At 58.0% G+C, this 14,171-nt stretch overlaps 3 protein-coding genes across 7 annotated transcripts; all 3 read left to right on the top strand.

Moving 5' to 3' along the window:
- The first annotated feature begins 506 nt into the window (after positions 1–506).
- Positions 507–3,447, top strand: LOC107317106 (dimethylaniline monooxygenase [N-oxide-forming] 5-like). The gene is made up of 8 exons (XM_015869373.1): positions 507–638; positions 850–1,038; positions 1,115–1,277; positions 1,491–1,633; positions 1,772–1,971; positions 2,082–2,431; positions 2,553–2,625; positions 2,743–3,447. The coding sequence occupies exons 1-8, from the start codon at positions 507–509 to the stop codon at positions 3,080–3,082; spliced, it is 1,590 nt and encodes a 529-aa protein (XP_015724859.1). The 3' UTR covers positions 3,083–3,447.
- A 105-nt stretch (positions 3,448–3,552) lies between these two features.
- LOC107317115 (dimethylaniline monooxygenase [N-oxide-forming] 5-like) lies at positions 3,553–7,743 on the top strand. Its single transcript, XM_015869387.2, has 8 exons — positions 3,553–4,243; positions 5,010–5,198; positions 5,275–5,437; positions 5,740–5,882; positions 6,022–6,221; positions 6,295–6,644; positions 6,975–7,047; positions 7,122–7,743. Exons 1-8 carry the CDS (start codon positions 4,109–4,111, stop codon positions 7,483–7,485), a joined length of 1,617 nt encoding a protein of 538 aa, XP_015724873.1. The 5' UTR covers positions 3,553–4,108; the 3' UTR covers positions 7,486–7,743.
- Positions 7,744–7,776: 33 nt separating this feature from the next.
- PRKAB2 (protein kinase AMP-activated non-catalytic subunit beta 2) lies at positions 7,777–14,075 on the top strand. 5 transcript variants are annotated; one of them, XM_015869379.2, is made up of 8 exons: positions 7,777–7,858; positions 9,005–9,182; positions 9,509–9,675; positions 10,580–10,673; positions 10,873–10,987; positions 12,312–12,445; positions 12,730–12,798; positions 13,224–14,075. In XM_015869379.2, exons 2-8 carry the CDS (start codon positions 9,021–9,023, stop codon positions 13,299–13,301), a joined length of 819 nt encoding a protein of 272 aa, XP_015724865.1. In that variant the 5' UTR covers positions 7,777–7,858; positions 9,005–9,020; the 3' UTR covers positions 13,302–14,075. The 5 variants fall into 5 exon arrangements, with proteins under 5 accessions (XP_015724865.1, XP_015724863.1, XP_015724868.1 ...); XM_015869377.2 differs by having other exon boundaries at positions 7,784–7,858; positions 10,873–10,993; XM_015869382.2 differs by lacking the exon at positions 7,777–7,858 and adding an exon at positions 8,366–8,807.
- The last annotated feature ends 96 nt before the right edge of the window (positions 14,076–14,171 follow it).

Below are 14,171 nucleotides of genomic sequence, written 5' to 3'. Positions count from 1 at the left end.
GGGTAACAGCAACATGCCCCACGGCAGCCATGTAGGATGCAACAAGTGCAGCAGGATCTGTGGCATCGGTCACGGACTGAGCAAGTCGGGGCCAGAGTCCAGGGCTTGGGGACTTTTGGCCCCTCTTCACACTGCCAAGGGGCAGTGCAATAATGGCAAGCTGTGCAGCTGTTTCGCAGCACGGCTGGAAACAAGCGCGTCTTAGTGTAATCGGGGCTGGGCTGATCCCAGAGGAGGCAAAAGTCCAAGAGAGTGATTGATTCTGCAGCCCCAGACACCCCAGCGTCGTTCCCTCTCAGGGTGTCCCTTCGCAGGGCTCCGTGGCTGAGCGCTGGCTCCGCTCCTGGCGCAAGCCGCTGACGGAACAGCGAAGCGCCATAGCGAGCTGTGTGCTGGCTTCCTGCTCCACGGCCCCGGGGGAGGAGTGACCGGCGGGGGGAGGCTGCTCGCTGCCATACGCCATAAAGCCAGGCTGCGCTGATCGCGGCAAAGCGTCGGAGGGCGGCATGGCGAGGAGGGTGGCCATCATCGGTGGGGGCAGCAGCGGGCTGTGCGCCATCAAAGCCTGCCTGGATGAAGGGCTGGAACCTGTCTGCTTCGAGAGAAGCGGGGACATCGGGGGGCTATGGAGGTTTGAGGTAAGCCGTGCCGGCTGCAGGCTGTGTGTTGTAACTATCGCCAGGGGGATCAAAGTGACCGTGGTGGGATCGTCGAGCAAGGGCTGAACACACATATGGCCCCCAACCCAGAGGGTCCCAGGGACAGCAGAACTCCCCCGGCCCTATTGCAAGGCAGTGACCTGCTATGGGACAGGCCATCGGGATGCTCAGCTGTGCCTCATACCTGCAGGAGAAGCCCGAGGAGGGCCGCGCCAGCATCTACCGCTCCGTCATCATCAACACTTCCAAGGAGATGATGTGCTTCAGCGACTTCCCCATCCCCGACGACTTCCCCAACTACATGCACCACTCCAAGATCATGGAGTACTTCCGCATGTACGCCCAGCGCTTTGACCTGCTCCGCCACATCCGCTTCAGGGTGAGCACTGGGGGCCGGGGGCAGCACGGGGACAGGACCAACCACAGGGACACTGACATCTGCTCCCCTCAAACAGACCAGTGTGCGTCGCGTGTCCAAGCGCCCTGACTTTGCCACCACGGGCCGTTGGGAGGTGGAGACCGAGAGCGAGGGCAAGCAGCAGTCAGCCATCTTCGACGCCGTGTTGGTGTGCACCGGGCACCACACTGACGCACACCTCCCGCTGCACGCCTTCCCTGGTACGCTGCCGTGTGTCCTTGCCTTGCAAGAGAGCCCAGGAAGCTCTGATGTTGCTGTCCCCCATTCTCCTTCCTGCTTTTCTTCCCAGTCCCACACATTTTTGCTGTTCAGCCCCTGATGGGTCTGGCAGAGCCATGGTGGGCTCCTCAGAGATCTTGCTTCATTCTTTGGAGGTGGCCCTGCAGCCCAGCTTTCCTCCTTCCTCCCCACAGGCATTGAGAAGTTCAAGGGCCGCTACCTCCACAGCCGTGACTACAAGGAACCCCGGGAGTTCATGGACAAGAGGGTCGCTGTCATTGGGATTGGGAATTCAGGGTCAGACCTGGCTGTGGAGATCAGCCAGACAGCCAAGCAGGTGAGCAGCAGTGGGAGGGGGGTCACCAGAGGTAGGGCATCCTAAGGACAGTTCTATGCCAAGGTATCTCCTCTGGGCTGTCCCTGGTGTCCCAGTGACCATCACAACAACAAGGAAACAACTTTTGTCCTCACCCAGGTCTTCCTCAGCACCCGCCGAGGTGCGTGGATCATGAACCGCGTAGGACAGCAGGGCTACCCCATTGACACCATCTTCACCACTCGCATGAAGACATTCTTGCAGCATCTGATGACCCCCTCCATGGCGAGCGACTACGCAGAGAAGCAGCTGAACATGAGATTCGACCACGCAAACTACGGCCTGAAGCCAAACCACAGGTGCCAGCAAACGCATCTTTCTGACAATGTCCATTTCTGGGGCTGAGCATCCTCAGAGCAGGATGCTGCAGAGACATCTCAGTGTCCTGATGGCTCCTTCTGTCCTTCAGGGTCCTCGACCAGCACCCAACTGTCAATGACGACCTGCCCAACCGCATCATTTCGGGCAGGGTGCGGGTGAAGCCAAACATCAAGCAGTTCACGGAGACATCTGCCATCTTTGAGGATGGCACTAAGGAAGACATCGATGCTGTAGTCTTTGCCACAGGGTACAGCTTCTCCTTCCCCTTCCTTGAGGGCTATGTGAAGGTGGTGGAGAACCAGGTGTCTCTCTACAAATATGTGTTCCCTGTTGACTTGGAGAAGCCGTCGCTGGCTTTCATTGGCTACATCCAGCCTCTGGGAGCCATCATGCCTATCTCAGAGATGCAGTGTCGTTGGGCAACCCGTGTCTTTAAGGGTAAGTGAGACAAACTGTCCCCTGAGACTGCAGCTCTAGAACTGGGACAGATGGTGTCCAGCCATCTGCCTCCTGTGCCTTTGGTACTGCAGCCCCCTCACACAGGACTCTTCCCCCCAAGGGCTGAACAAACTGCCGCCCAGGCATGACATGGAGGCTGACATCAAGCACAAGAGAGAGGAGATGGCCAAGCGGTAAGGTCCCATCAGGACCCAATTGGGATGAGGCAGCAGCCTGTGAGGGCTGCTGATGGGCTCTCATGGCCAGGTCCCACCAGAAAGCAGGGTCCAGCCCGCTGTCCCTGCCCACAGGTACGTGGCCAGCCGGCGGCACACCATCCAGGTGGATTACATCCCCTACATGGATGAGCTCGCCTGCCAGCTGGGCGTCAAGCCCAACCTGCCGCTGCTTTTCCTCACTGACCCCAAGCTGGCGCTGGAGGTGCTGCTGGGGCCCTGCACACCCTACCAGTACCGCCTGCATGGCCCCGGTGCATGGCAGGGTGCCCGGGAGGCCATCCTGACTCAGCAGCAGCGCATTGTTCAGCCCCTGCAGACACGGCATGTGGAGAAGCACACCTCCACCATGCCGCTCCTCTTCAAGCTGGCTGGGGCCCTGGCAGTCTTCGCTGTCATCTTTACCTACCTGTAGGCTGCTGCACTCTGCTTGGTGGGGTTGGTAATGCTAGAGAGGCTACACAACCCCATGGCACTCACGTCCCTCACATCAAGGGAACTCTCTGCTTGTTGGCACGGCCCCACACAAGGAGTGCGATGCACCAGATCCTCCCAGGTGGGGCAGACCCAAAAAACACCCTGCAGCGACCCTGGGATGAAGGAAAAACCCTTCCCATGTGTGGGGGAAAGCCCCACCCTGCTCAAGTATTGCTGCTGGCCGAGCAGAGGCCATTCTGTCACCTGTAATTCCAACGTGCCTCCACTGATTACACTCACATGGTTTCTACATTGCAAAGGTATAGCAGAGTTCCTAACCAGATTAAAGTGTTTTCAACAGAACCAGGTGCCCGTCCTGTTACTCACGTTCCCCTGTGCGCTGATAATACACATGGGCTGGGGTCTACATGAATGCACACACATGCATACATCCACAGCAAAGCAGTCTTGCCTGAGGCACACACAGCTGGAACAGATCCTGGGGATCACACCAGTACAGATCAGCGCCATCCTTGTAACCCACACGCAGCCCCCCAAAGGACAGCAAATGGGGACATGCGCTGGGGACCTGGAGTGGTGCCGGCTGTTCCAGGCTGCCATGCACCAAGGCTGGCACTCCTGCCTGGAGCATGCCTTCTGTCTTGTTTTGCACATAATGACTTGCTAAAATTTGGAGCATGGCCATATCTCAGCCCCCACACCCAGGAAGTTCCTGGGGCAGGCTTCAGCATCATTACTTGCTTACAGAAAATAATGAGCCCTTTGCAGAGGGCGGGCGGGAGGTGTGGCATGGCAGTGCAGGAACTTGTAGATCATGTCTAGATGAAACATCTCGTGATGGCCCAGTTGACCTCAGCCATCCACACCAAGAAACACGGGGACATCCAGCACGGCTGAGCGGCAACAAACACATCCCTCCTGTGCCACCCATCAGACTCACTGACCTTCTGTGTGCCCAACGGCACAGCCTCCCCTGCCACCACCGCTGTCACTACTGCCAGACATGGCTGCCCAGAGAGTAGCCATCATCGGTGCTGGTGCCTCCGGCTTGTGCGCTCTGAAATGCTGCCTGGACGAAGGGCTGACCCCCACCTGCTTTGAGAGGAGCGGGGACATCGGGGGGCTGTGGCGGTTCGAGGTAAGCACCATGCTGTACCGAGTTGCCCTAGGCAGCAGCGCAGACAGGATCGCTTACTGTCAGCTAATGAAGCACCGCTGGGACTTCCCCTTGGTGCAGAATGGGATGCTGGTAGTGCAGGATTGGTCCTGCCTAAGGAACCACTGCTGGGGCCAGCTTTCAGCCCAGGGCTTGTTTTCCTGCCTCAGGGTGAATGTTTCCTATCCTTCCCTTCCCAGCCTGTCCTGCTCCCACCTATCCTTCCCACTGGTCCCACCTGCTCCCCCCCCTCCAGCTGCCCCACTGCTGCTGGCATTACTTTCCTATCCTTCCCAGCCCCTTCTTTCTCTCAAAGTCCTGGCTGCTCCTCATCCTTTACCTCTCCTACCTCCCACACACAGGCACAGGCCGCTGCCTTTGTTCTCCTTGCCAAGGGAAAGCCCCAGAGCTTGTTTCTGCACTCGTCAAGTGATGCCAGTCTCTTCTTCCCCAGAAGAGCCAACCTGGCATGCTCCGCTGCCCTGCCCAGCCTTTGCCATGAGCATGACAACCTGGGAAATGCAGGGGTTGGCATGGGGTTTGGGGCTGCTTGGCTAACATGACACTGGTTTTGCCCAATGGTAGAGCAGAGCCAATGCATGAGAGCCAGAGGCTGAGCTGCTGGGGCAGATACCAGGATCTGGGCTGTCTCAGTCCTGTGGGACTGATAGGATAGTCATAACATAGGTGGGTTTGGGGCTGCCATACATTCCCCTGGCCAGCACTGAGCCATGCCCCATACCTGCAGGAGAAGCCCGAGGAGGGCCGCGCCAGCATCTACCACTCCGTCATCATCAACACTTCCAAGGAGATGATGTGCTTCAGCGACTTCCCCATCCCCGACGACTTCCCCAACTACATGCACCACTCCAAGATCATGGAGTACTTCCGCATGTACGCCCAGCGCTTTGACCTGCTCCGCCACATCCGCTTCAGGGTGAGCACTGGGGGCCGGGGGCAGCACGGGGACAGGACCAACCACAGGGACACTGACATCTGCTCCCCTCACCCAGACCAGTGTGCGTCGCGTGTCCAAGAGCCCTGACTTTGCCACCACGGGCCGCTGGGAGGTGGAGACCGAGAGCGAGGGCAAGCAGCAGTCAGCCATCTTCGACGCCGTGTTGGTGTGCACCGGGCACCACAGCGACGCACACCTCCCGCTGCACGCCTTCCCTGGTACGCTGCCATGTGCCCCTGCCCCAGGGATGCTTTCCTCTTCCCCAAGACTCTTCACAGCTCTATCCCCTCTGGCTGAGCCTTGACCCCCGCCTGTGGTTGCTCCCCTCACGTCAAAAACCCCAAAGCCAAGCAGGGTGCTGAGGGTGGCACCGACCATCTCCCAGGTTGGAGATGCCACCACCTCCCTGGGTACCATCCCTGGGCTGTTCCCACTGGGCTCAGCCTGCTCCCAGAGCCCACACCTAGCTCAAGGAAATGACAGCCACCCCCACCCAGCATGGCCCTGCTCTCTCCTGCAGGACTGGACAAGTTTGAAGGCTGGTACCTGCACAGCCGGGACTACAAGAGCCCACAGGCCTTTGCGGAGAAGCGGGTCATCGTGGTCGGCACCGGGAACTCAGGCATCGACATCGCGGTGGAGCTGAGCCACACAGCCAAGCAGGTGATGTCCCAAGACAACCAGGCTCAGCACGCCCCTGCTCCTTGCTCACAGCCTGTTTTTATTCCTGGACCATGCAGGTCTGTCTGAGTTTGTACCAGCATTGCACTTCACATTAAGTGTCCCTTCTCACTTCTACCAGGTCTTCCTCAGCACCAAGCGTGGGACATGGGTGATGCACCGAGTGGCAGAAGGTGGGTACCCCTTTGACTTCTCTTACATCAATCGCTTCATCCAGCTCCTCCAAAGCCTGCTGCCCCTCTCCGTGAGCAACTTCATGCTGGAGAGGAAACTCAACATGCGCTTTGACCACGCTCTGTATGGTCTGAAGCCAAAACACCGGTGAGTGTTCGTGGCAGAGTTATGGGGGCCTGCCTGCACTCGGTCCTGCATGAGCTCTGTTTGTTCTCACCAGGGTCTTCAACCAGCACCTGACCATCAACGACGACCTGCCCAACCGTGTCATTTCGGGCAGGGTGCGGGTGAAGCCAAACATCAAGGAGTTCACGGAGACATCTGCCATCTTTGAGGATGGCACTAAGGAAAACATCGATGCTGTAGTCTTTGCCACAGGGTACAGCTTCTCCTTCCCCTTCCTTGAGGACTATGTGAAGGTGGTGGAGAATCAGGTCCCCCTCTACAAGTTTATGTTCCCAGTTGACCTGGAGAAGCCGACGCTGGCTTTCATTGGCTACATCCAGCCTCTGGGAGCCATCATGCCCATCTCGGAGATGCAGAGCCGCTGGGCCACCCGTGTCTTTAAGGGTAAGCGAGGCGAGCCGGGAATGCACTTCTCTGGGTATGGCAAGGCCAAATTATTCAGTTGCTGGCATGTGCTCCTCCTTTTATCATCCTTCTATGAAGGGATATAAAACATCACTGCATTTTGCAACAAGTGTTGCACTTTATTTCATCACATACAGCTGGTAATGGATCTCCTCACCTGCAAACCATTTTCTCTCTCTTATTTCTTTGCCCATGCCTCTCTCTTGCCCCATTTGGTGGCCCAAAGGCTTTTCCTGTGGCACAGCAGCCACGCTGGGCGCAGAGGGACACAACTGCTGATAGCACAGCTCTCTGCTTCTCCTTCTGTAGGTCTGCACAAGCTGCCCCCAACCAGCACCATGTTGGCTGACATCACACAAGCCAAGGAGAAAATAGCCAAGCGGTAAGAACCCTGCGGGGCACCAACCTGCCACCACCTCCTCGATGAGCACACACAGAGCCTGTCCCTGCCCACAGGTACGTGGCCAGCCGGCGGCACACCATCCAGGTGGATTACATCCCCTACATGGACGAGCTCGCCTGCCAGCTGGGCGTCAAGCCCAACGTGCCGCTGCTTTTCCTCACTGACCCCAGGCTGGCGCTGGAGGTGCTGCTGGGGCCCTGCACGCCCTACCAGTACCGCCTGCATGGCCCCGGCGCATGGCAGGGTGCGCGGGAGGCCATCCTGACTCAGCAGCAGCGCGTGGAGCACCCGCTGCGGGGCAGGGCCGGGCACGGCCGCTCTGTGCCGCCCTGCAGCTCGGTGCCACACAGCTTCAAGGTCCTCTTCAGCCTCGGACTCATCGTGGCCACGCTCATCTACGTCTCGCTGTCCCCATAGCCCCTAGTGAAGAGGGCTTTGGCCATCCCCTAACTCTGCCTTGGGTTTCGGTGTCGCTGGGAGGGGCACGGGGCACGTTTTCCTCATGAGAAAGGCAATAAAGCTCGTCCTTGTTCTCCATGAAGGCTCAGGCTCTGGGCTGCGCTCATTAACGCCCGCACTGCACAACGCAAACTACTCGCACCAGGCCGCGCTCCCACAGCAAAGATGGCCGCTCTCCCGGAAGCCACACCGCCCTCAAACAAAATGGCTGCCCGGTACCATAGAGAGCAGCGCGGGGGCGGGACAGAGCGCCCCGCAGAGGCTGGCGGTGGAGGCGGCCGCCATTTTGATCGGAGGCGGAGAGCGGGGCGGCGGCGGCGGCGGCGGGCAGGTGGGGCTGCGAGCGGGGCTGCCATGGGGGGCTGCGCTGCCCCCGTGTGCTGTGGGGCCGGGTTGGGTGCTGGGTGTCACGGCGGGGCGGGGGGCCCGGAGCGGACAGGAGGCGGCAGGGGGTGGGGCTGTCAGGGCGGCGGTGCGGGGGGTGACGCTGTGGGCGGTGGTGCGGGTGTCGGTGCCGTTGGTACCGTAACGCCGCGCCCGGTGACACCGCTATGGCCGGCACTGTGCCGGGCGGTGCTGCAGCGGCCCTGCACATCTCATCGTTGCCGTGGGGTGAGCCGTGGGCTCGCTGCCCTCTGAGGGCTTAAGGAATACTCGAGTAATTGCCCCGTAATGGTTTAAAGCCAGGCTTTGGCTGGCGGCCTCACCCGGCCCTCCGCACATAGCTTGATGTTCTAAGCAAATCCGCAGCTGTCACAACGCACCCAGTGAATCAAGGCTGGCTCCCTGCAGAACACAGCCGGCTGCCCCAGCGATGGGCTCAGCCCATGTATCGCCCGGCGCTGGGCAGACACGCAGCCCTGGGGTCGGCTATGAGCGCAGCCTGCTCAGCAGCACAGCCTGCACACACCGTGTTGTTACTCCTTGCCCTGGCCGCACTCCAGCCTGGCCGATTCCACTCCTGCTACTTGCAGCACTGTTGCTGTGCCAGCCGTGAAGCCGTGCTGCTCTGCCCGCAGGCTCACCCACACTCGTTGGGAGCTGTTAACAGCTGCTACTTTCACTCTCCGGCTGTTTTCCTGCTGGCTGTAGCGTTGTGTTCTGTGCAGGCTGACTGTGGGGTTGTGAAAGAGGCTCTGTTAGTGCCGGGAGACAATCTGCCACTCAAGGGTGGCTTTATTTCTCTCATCAGCCCTTCTACTTGTGTAGGATGTGGTCTAACTCACTTTTGTTTTAGGGTATAACAATTACCGGCTTAACTATCACGATGGCTCATAAGGGTATGCCTATAATTAGTTCAGCCTGTCTCGCTTGTTAAATTCCCCTTCGGCTCCCAAACTTGGCATCGGGGAAGAACTTTGGGCCTTTTTTAGGATTGCTGTCACTCTGTGCTGGCAAAAGGCAGCGGGAAGCAGCACCCTGCTCCCTGCTGGAGCCCACGGACATAGGCAACACTGCCTTCTTCCCCCTCTCACAGCGGCTGCTGAGCTGTCATGGGAAACACCACCAGCGAGCGAGTGTCCGGTGAGCGCCATGGCTCCAAGTCCCACCGCTCCGACGGCTCCGGCGCTGCCCATCCCACAAAGGAGCACCCACACAAGATCATGGTGGGCAGCACAGATGACCCCAGTGTTTTCAGCTCCCACGACTCCAAGGTAGGGGGCTGGCTGCTGCCTTTGTTGTCCTCACGTCGGGTGCTGGGTGGTGTCCCATAGGGGGCTGTGCTGGGCTGAGGCTGCTTTCAAGGAGAGGATTTTTGGTTGGGAGCAGCCCTCTGTTTAATTCAAGCTAAATACAGGCAGGGTGGCAGTGTGCCGGGGTACAGCTTTCATAGCAGGAACCACAAGCTGAGCTGCAACACAGGAGAAACATCTCCTGGGATGGATGGGTGGAGCTGCCTGCCCAGCCTGAGGTTACTATTGTCTGCAATGTGCAAATGGAGGTGGAGGGAAATGAAACGGCTCTGGTGTTCTCTGCTCAGATTCCAGGGGACAAGGAGTTTGTTTCATGGCAGCCTGACCTGGAGGAGTCAGTGAAGCCATCCCAGCAGGCTCGGCCCACTGTCATCCGCTGGGCTGATGGAGGCAAAGAGGTCTTCATCTCTGGATCCTTCAACAACTGGAGCACCAAGATCCCGCTCATCAAGAGGTAGCTATACCCCTTGGCTCACCCCGTGTTCTCCTCCATCAGTCGCAGGGAGCGTTTTTCTCAGTGCCATTTGCTGTTCCCTTTGCCCAACCTGGCTTCTCACAGTTCATCATGCCCGAGCTCGAGGTGTGAGCACAAATATGCAGCCAGCATCCTGCCTGGGGGCTGCTGCAGTGGTAGGGAGAAACTGTGAAATGGGACAGGACAGGATGGGCCTCCTTGCTTTCCCAATTACATGCCACACAGCAGCCATCCTGGCAGCAGGGCCCTGCCCAGGTGTGCTGCAGCTCTCTGAAGCTTGGTGGCCCTTCTCCTTGCCTGCTTGTGTTGCTGCTAGAGGGAGTTGTTTGGTTGTCCCTCACCTGTCCTCCTTCCATAGCAGTGTCCTCGTTGTTCTGCAGTACACCTGTGTTTTCTGTGGAAACACTATGTAGGACTGGGCATAATCCCAGCAAATACCTGCCACGGGATTATCTCGACTGCAGACTTCACAGGCACTTCATGCTTTCATCCTGCAGTACCAGCACAGGTTTAGATTCGTTGTTCACTCGCCCTGTCCAGTGTGTCTTGCACTTGCCATCATGTGATCCCACACGATGTGTGGGGCAGGGCTGCAAGCTGAGCTCCTGTTTGCCTTGTGTCCTGATTGGAACAGATGATCTTAGTGTTTTTTTCCAACCCTAATGAGTCTACGATTCTATGGGCCCTGAGGGATCTGAATCATCCTGGGGCTCTGGGCACTCGCACCTGCTCTGGCCATGCCTTGAGTGATGAGCAATCCTAACCCAGCACATGGGTGTTTGGGTCGAGGGGGCAGGCAGTGCATGACAAAGTGCTCTTCTCTGGGACAGCATCCAAAGCATCACTGCAGTAATGGTGTTGTACATCTGTTCTCTCTGCACAGCCACAACGACTTCGTTGCTATCCTGGACCTCCCAGAAGGAGAGCACCAGTACAAGTTTTTTGTGGATGGCCAGTGGGTCCACGACCCATCCGAGGTAACTCTCAAAGCTTTATCACTGCAAGTCTTGACCTCTTTGGGGCCCAAAACATGATGTAAACTCAGTAGAGGGGAAGTAGAAAGGGCAGAGGGGTAATGGCGTAAGAAAGGCAGCTCAGGCTGGGAGAAGCTGGGAAGCATGAGTACACTTCAACTGAGGGTGAACGTAGGAAGCCTCTTACCTTAGTTCTTTCCAGCCCGTGGTCACCAGCCAGATGGGGACGATTAACAATCTGATTCACGTCAAGAAGTCTGACTTTGAGGTGTTCGACGCTTTAAAAGTGGATTCCCTGGAGAGCTCCGAAACCTCAGGTCGGGGTGAGTTTTTGTGGCATTACAGCTTTGCATGTGCTATTTTCCACTTCCTACTCTGAGACTCACTGCTCTGGGGACAAACAGCTCCCCTTAGCAGGGGTGTGGGCCCACACACACAGAGATTAATGTTTGGCAGCATGTCCTGTCCCTGGCCTGAGCAGCTCCTAGCTGAGGCATTGTCTCCAAGGAGGCTGTGCTGGTGTAACCTGTTCTGTGCTAGCATGGTCCCAGAGCAGGGCTGGTGCCTGCCTGCGGCTGAGATGGCCATGTCAGACCAGTGAACACTGGGAACACATCTCTCCTTTCTGTCTGCTCAACTGTGAGTAAGTCATCTGATCTGGGGTAGAAGCCAGGTGAGAGCAGGATCCAGGCTATTTTCAGCAGCTGCTCTTGGTTTTCACACCGAGGCTATTTGTACTATTGCTAGCGCATCAGAAAGCTCTCTCCACTCGTGTTACAGCAGCGGGTTGAGTTACCACACAGATGCTGGCAGTGCTGGCTTGGTGAGTGGTGCTGGCAGGTAGTTCAGTCATGTTTCAGTCCAGGGTGCTCTGAGCACAGCCTGCCTTCCATGCTTTAAGTCCCGTCTCAGATAGAGCCTCAGCTCCAGGCCCTTGCCCAAGCCCAGAAAGAAGCCATCAAGCTTCATCTCCAAGGAGGTGGAACCTTCAGGGTGCTGGCTGTTCCAAAATGAGCAGGTCAGATGTGGATGGGAGATGCGATCTGTCCATCTTACAGTGACCACAAGCTCCTGAGGACCCTCACACAGGCTGAACAGCTTCTGTATCCTCTTTTGGAGCCTCTGTGTCAGGCAGTTGTGCAGATGTACTGCTTGCTGTGCCCCTGCGCCTGCTGCAACGGGTGCTGCTCTGGGGCTGGGTGCTGCTTGGAACAGGGAGGGGGACCCAGCAGTGCTGAGAGTTGTGTGCAGGGGTCCTGGGGTGGATTCCACAGGGTGCCTGTGTTGTGTCGGTGCATGTGCCACCTTACAGGCGTGCTTGGATACACCCACAGCTTGCCTGGCTGCTTGTTCTGCTGAGGAAAGTCTGATCTGTTGCTATATGATACGTGGCTAAGGGGAAACTGAGGTCTGAAGACCCCTCTGAAACAGAACAAGTCACCTTCTATTCCCTAGATGCTGTGGTTTCTAAATATGCTGAGCCTGTACAGCTGCCCCACTACAGGCTGATCCCAGCCTTCTCAGTACCAGTCGCAGACTGGGCTCATGAAACACTTCAATGCCTGAAAGACCCTGCTGGGTTCTTCTCAGCATCCTAGGAGCTGATCAGTGATCGAGCCACCTTATGCCTCTTCCCTTTAGACTTATCAAGTTCACCACCTGGACCTTACGGCCAAGAGATGTATGTGTACCGGCCTGAGGAACGCTTCAAATCCCCTCCCATCCTCCCGCCTCACCTCCTCCAGGTCATCCTCAACAAGGACACCAATATCTCGGTGGGTACCAGCACACAGCTGCATACAGAGAGCAACATAGAGGCCAGAAGGGGATTCCTGTCTGCAAGAAGCCTGCTCAGCCCTTAGCTGGTGCCTGGCCCTTGCTCTTTGTTGAGAAGAGCATTGATTTTTCTCAGTGACCACTCTGCCTTGTGCTGAGCCGAGCTCTGTTCATGTTCTGAACAGCCACCCAGCAGCTCAGATTGTCTGAGATGGCAGCTCCTTGCTTCTCATGCTGGGGGTCAGGGTTCTGCTATTCTCCTCTGACGCTTCTCTTGTCCTAGTGTGACCCGGCCCTGCTGCCCGAACCCAACCACGTCATGCTCAATCACCTCTACGCACTCTCCATCAAGGTAAGGGGAGGCCCCAGCGGCCACGGGCTGGGGGAAGGGGAGTGACTCCCAGAGCTCATAGAATGTGGACGGCCCTGGGGTGGTGATGGTGGCACAGAGGTCCAAGGACTCACCTGGGGATTGCTTGGCTGCCTGGTTAAACGTGGCATGCGCTGGGGTGTAGGTGGTGGTGATGTCCGTACAGCTCCCAGTTCCCTGTAGCTGCCTCCTCACAGCCTGGTGGAGCTGGGCAGCCCCGTGCTCTCCTGTCATAAGCCAGCTCCGTTCCTTGGCTCTTTGTCTTGGGTGGGTGGGTGGTTCTTGGTGGCTGGGCCAGCCCCCCCCAGGCCTATAGAGCGGCAGGGGCCTCTTCCTCCCAGCTGCCTGGGGGTGCCCTATGGCACTGAGCTCCCCACCCACTGCAGCTGATGCTTTGCCTCTCACAGGATGGCGTGATGGTGCTCAGTGCCACACACCGCTACAAGAAGAAGTACGTCACCACGCTGCTGTACAAACCTATCTGAGCCGGGGCCTCGCCCACCCCCCACGCAGGACACGAAATGCCACTTTGTCTGCACACGCTGGGCCACAGGACTGTGTGAGGACTGGCTGCTGGATCCAGCCTCTAACCTGGGGGGGGCTGCAACCCCCAGTGCTGAGCCCAGGCCTGCTGGGGCCGTCCTGCTGTCCCATTATACTGGTGTGGTTTGATTTAACCCTTGGTTTCCGCCCACCTGCAGCTCCCCTTTGGCTTCAGTGAGTCTCTGGGGCTGCTTTGCTGCTCACGGAACAGCTTTTCCTCGCTCCTGACACAGAAAGGGCTTCACTGCTCCTCTGCTCTAGACTGTGATGGCCCTGAGGCTGTCCTGGCACCGTCCACAGCCAGGCCAGCAGCAAAGTGACCTTTTGCTGCCCTGGTAATGAGCCTCCAAGGCCATGTTGGTCCTTGGAAGCTTGGGGAGCCTCAGCCTGCCACTGTCCCTCTGTTCCTCAGCCCTGGCTGCAGGGCTGTCCCGCTCCTTCTGCTCCCCAGCTCCAAGGGGAGCTCTTGGCCTCTACCACGTTCAGTGCTGAGCCAGGAGGAGGGTGGGCAGAGCTGGATGCGCCATGCTTACCTGCTGCCAGGACACCAACATCAAGGACTGAACGCCTGCCCCATCACCACCATCGGGTGCTTCTGGCGGGCCTGGGGAGAGCGAAGCAAGGCAGATACCCCAGGACCCCAACTACATCATCTGCTGCTGTAGCAGTGCCATGTGACAGGGTTTTCTCTATTTATTACAGTATTTATTGTTCTCTGTGCTGCTGGCCTGGTGTTGGAGGGGTGTTTGGGAACAGTGAGACCATTATTGTGCCACGGTGCACCCCCTGGGACAGCCACCAGGACCCCGAGG

This window comes from Coturnix japonica, chromosome 8, assembly GCF_001577835.2.
Source record: "Coturnix japonica isolate 7356 chromosome 8, Coturnix japonica 2.1, whole genome shotgun sequence".
NCBI lineage: Eukaryota > Metazoa > Chordata > Aves > Galliformes > Phasianidae > Coturnix > Coturnix japonica.
This window is presented reverse-complemented; position numbering and strand designations above follow the sequence as displayed.

What these genes read in the sequence shown, in the direction of transcription:
- LOC107317106 (XM_015869373.1), top strand. Translation starts at nt 507, where the DNA reads ATGGCGAGGAGGGTGGCCATCATCGGTGGGGGCAGCAGCGGGCTGTGC. An exon ending in TCCGCCACATCCGCTTCAGG is followed by an intron (nt 1,039 to 1,114) that starts GTGAGCACTGGG and finishes CCCCTCAAACAG; the next exon opens with ACCAGTGTGCGTCGCGTGTC. An exon ending in GGCAACCCGTGTCTTTAAGG is followed by an intron (nt 2,432 to 2,552) that starts GTAAGTGAGACA and finishes CTTCCCCCCAAG; the next exon opens with GGCTGAACAAACTGCCGCCC.
- LOC107317115 (XM_015869387.2), top strand. Translation starts at nt 4,109, where the DNA reads ATGGCTGCCCAGAGAGTAGCCATCATCGGTGCTGGTGCCTCCGGCTTG. An exon ending in GGGGGCTGTGGCGGTTCGAG is followed by an intron (nt 4,244 to 5,009) that starts GTAAGCACCATG and finishes CCATACCTGCAG; the next exon opens with GAGAAGCCCGAGGAGGGCCG. An exon ending in AAGGAGAAAATAGCCAAGCG is followed by an intron (nt 7,048 to 7,121) that starts GTAAGAACCCTG and finishes CCCTGCCCACAG; the next exon opens with GTACGTGGCCAGCCGGCGGC.
- PRKAB2 (XM_015869377.2), top strand. Translation starts at nt 9,021, where the DNA reads ATGGGAAACACCACCAGCGAGCGAGTGTCCGGTGAGCGCCATGGCTCC. An exon ending in TCAGCTCCCACGACTCCAAG is followed by an intron (nt 9,183 to 9,508) that starts GTAGGGGGCTGG and finishes TTCTCTGCTCAG; the next exon opens with ATTCCAGGGGACAAGGAGTT. An exon ending in ACAAGGACACCAATATCTCG is followed by an intron (nt 12,446 to 12,729) that starts GTGGGTACCAGC and finishes CTCTTGTCCTAG; the next exon opens with TGTGACCCGGCCCTGCTGCC.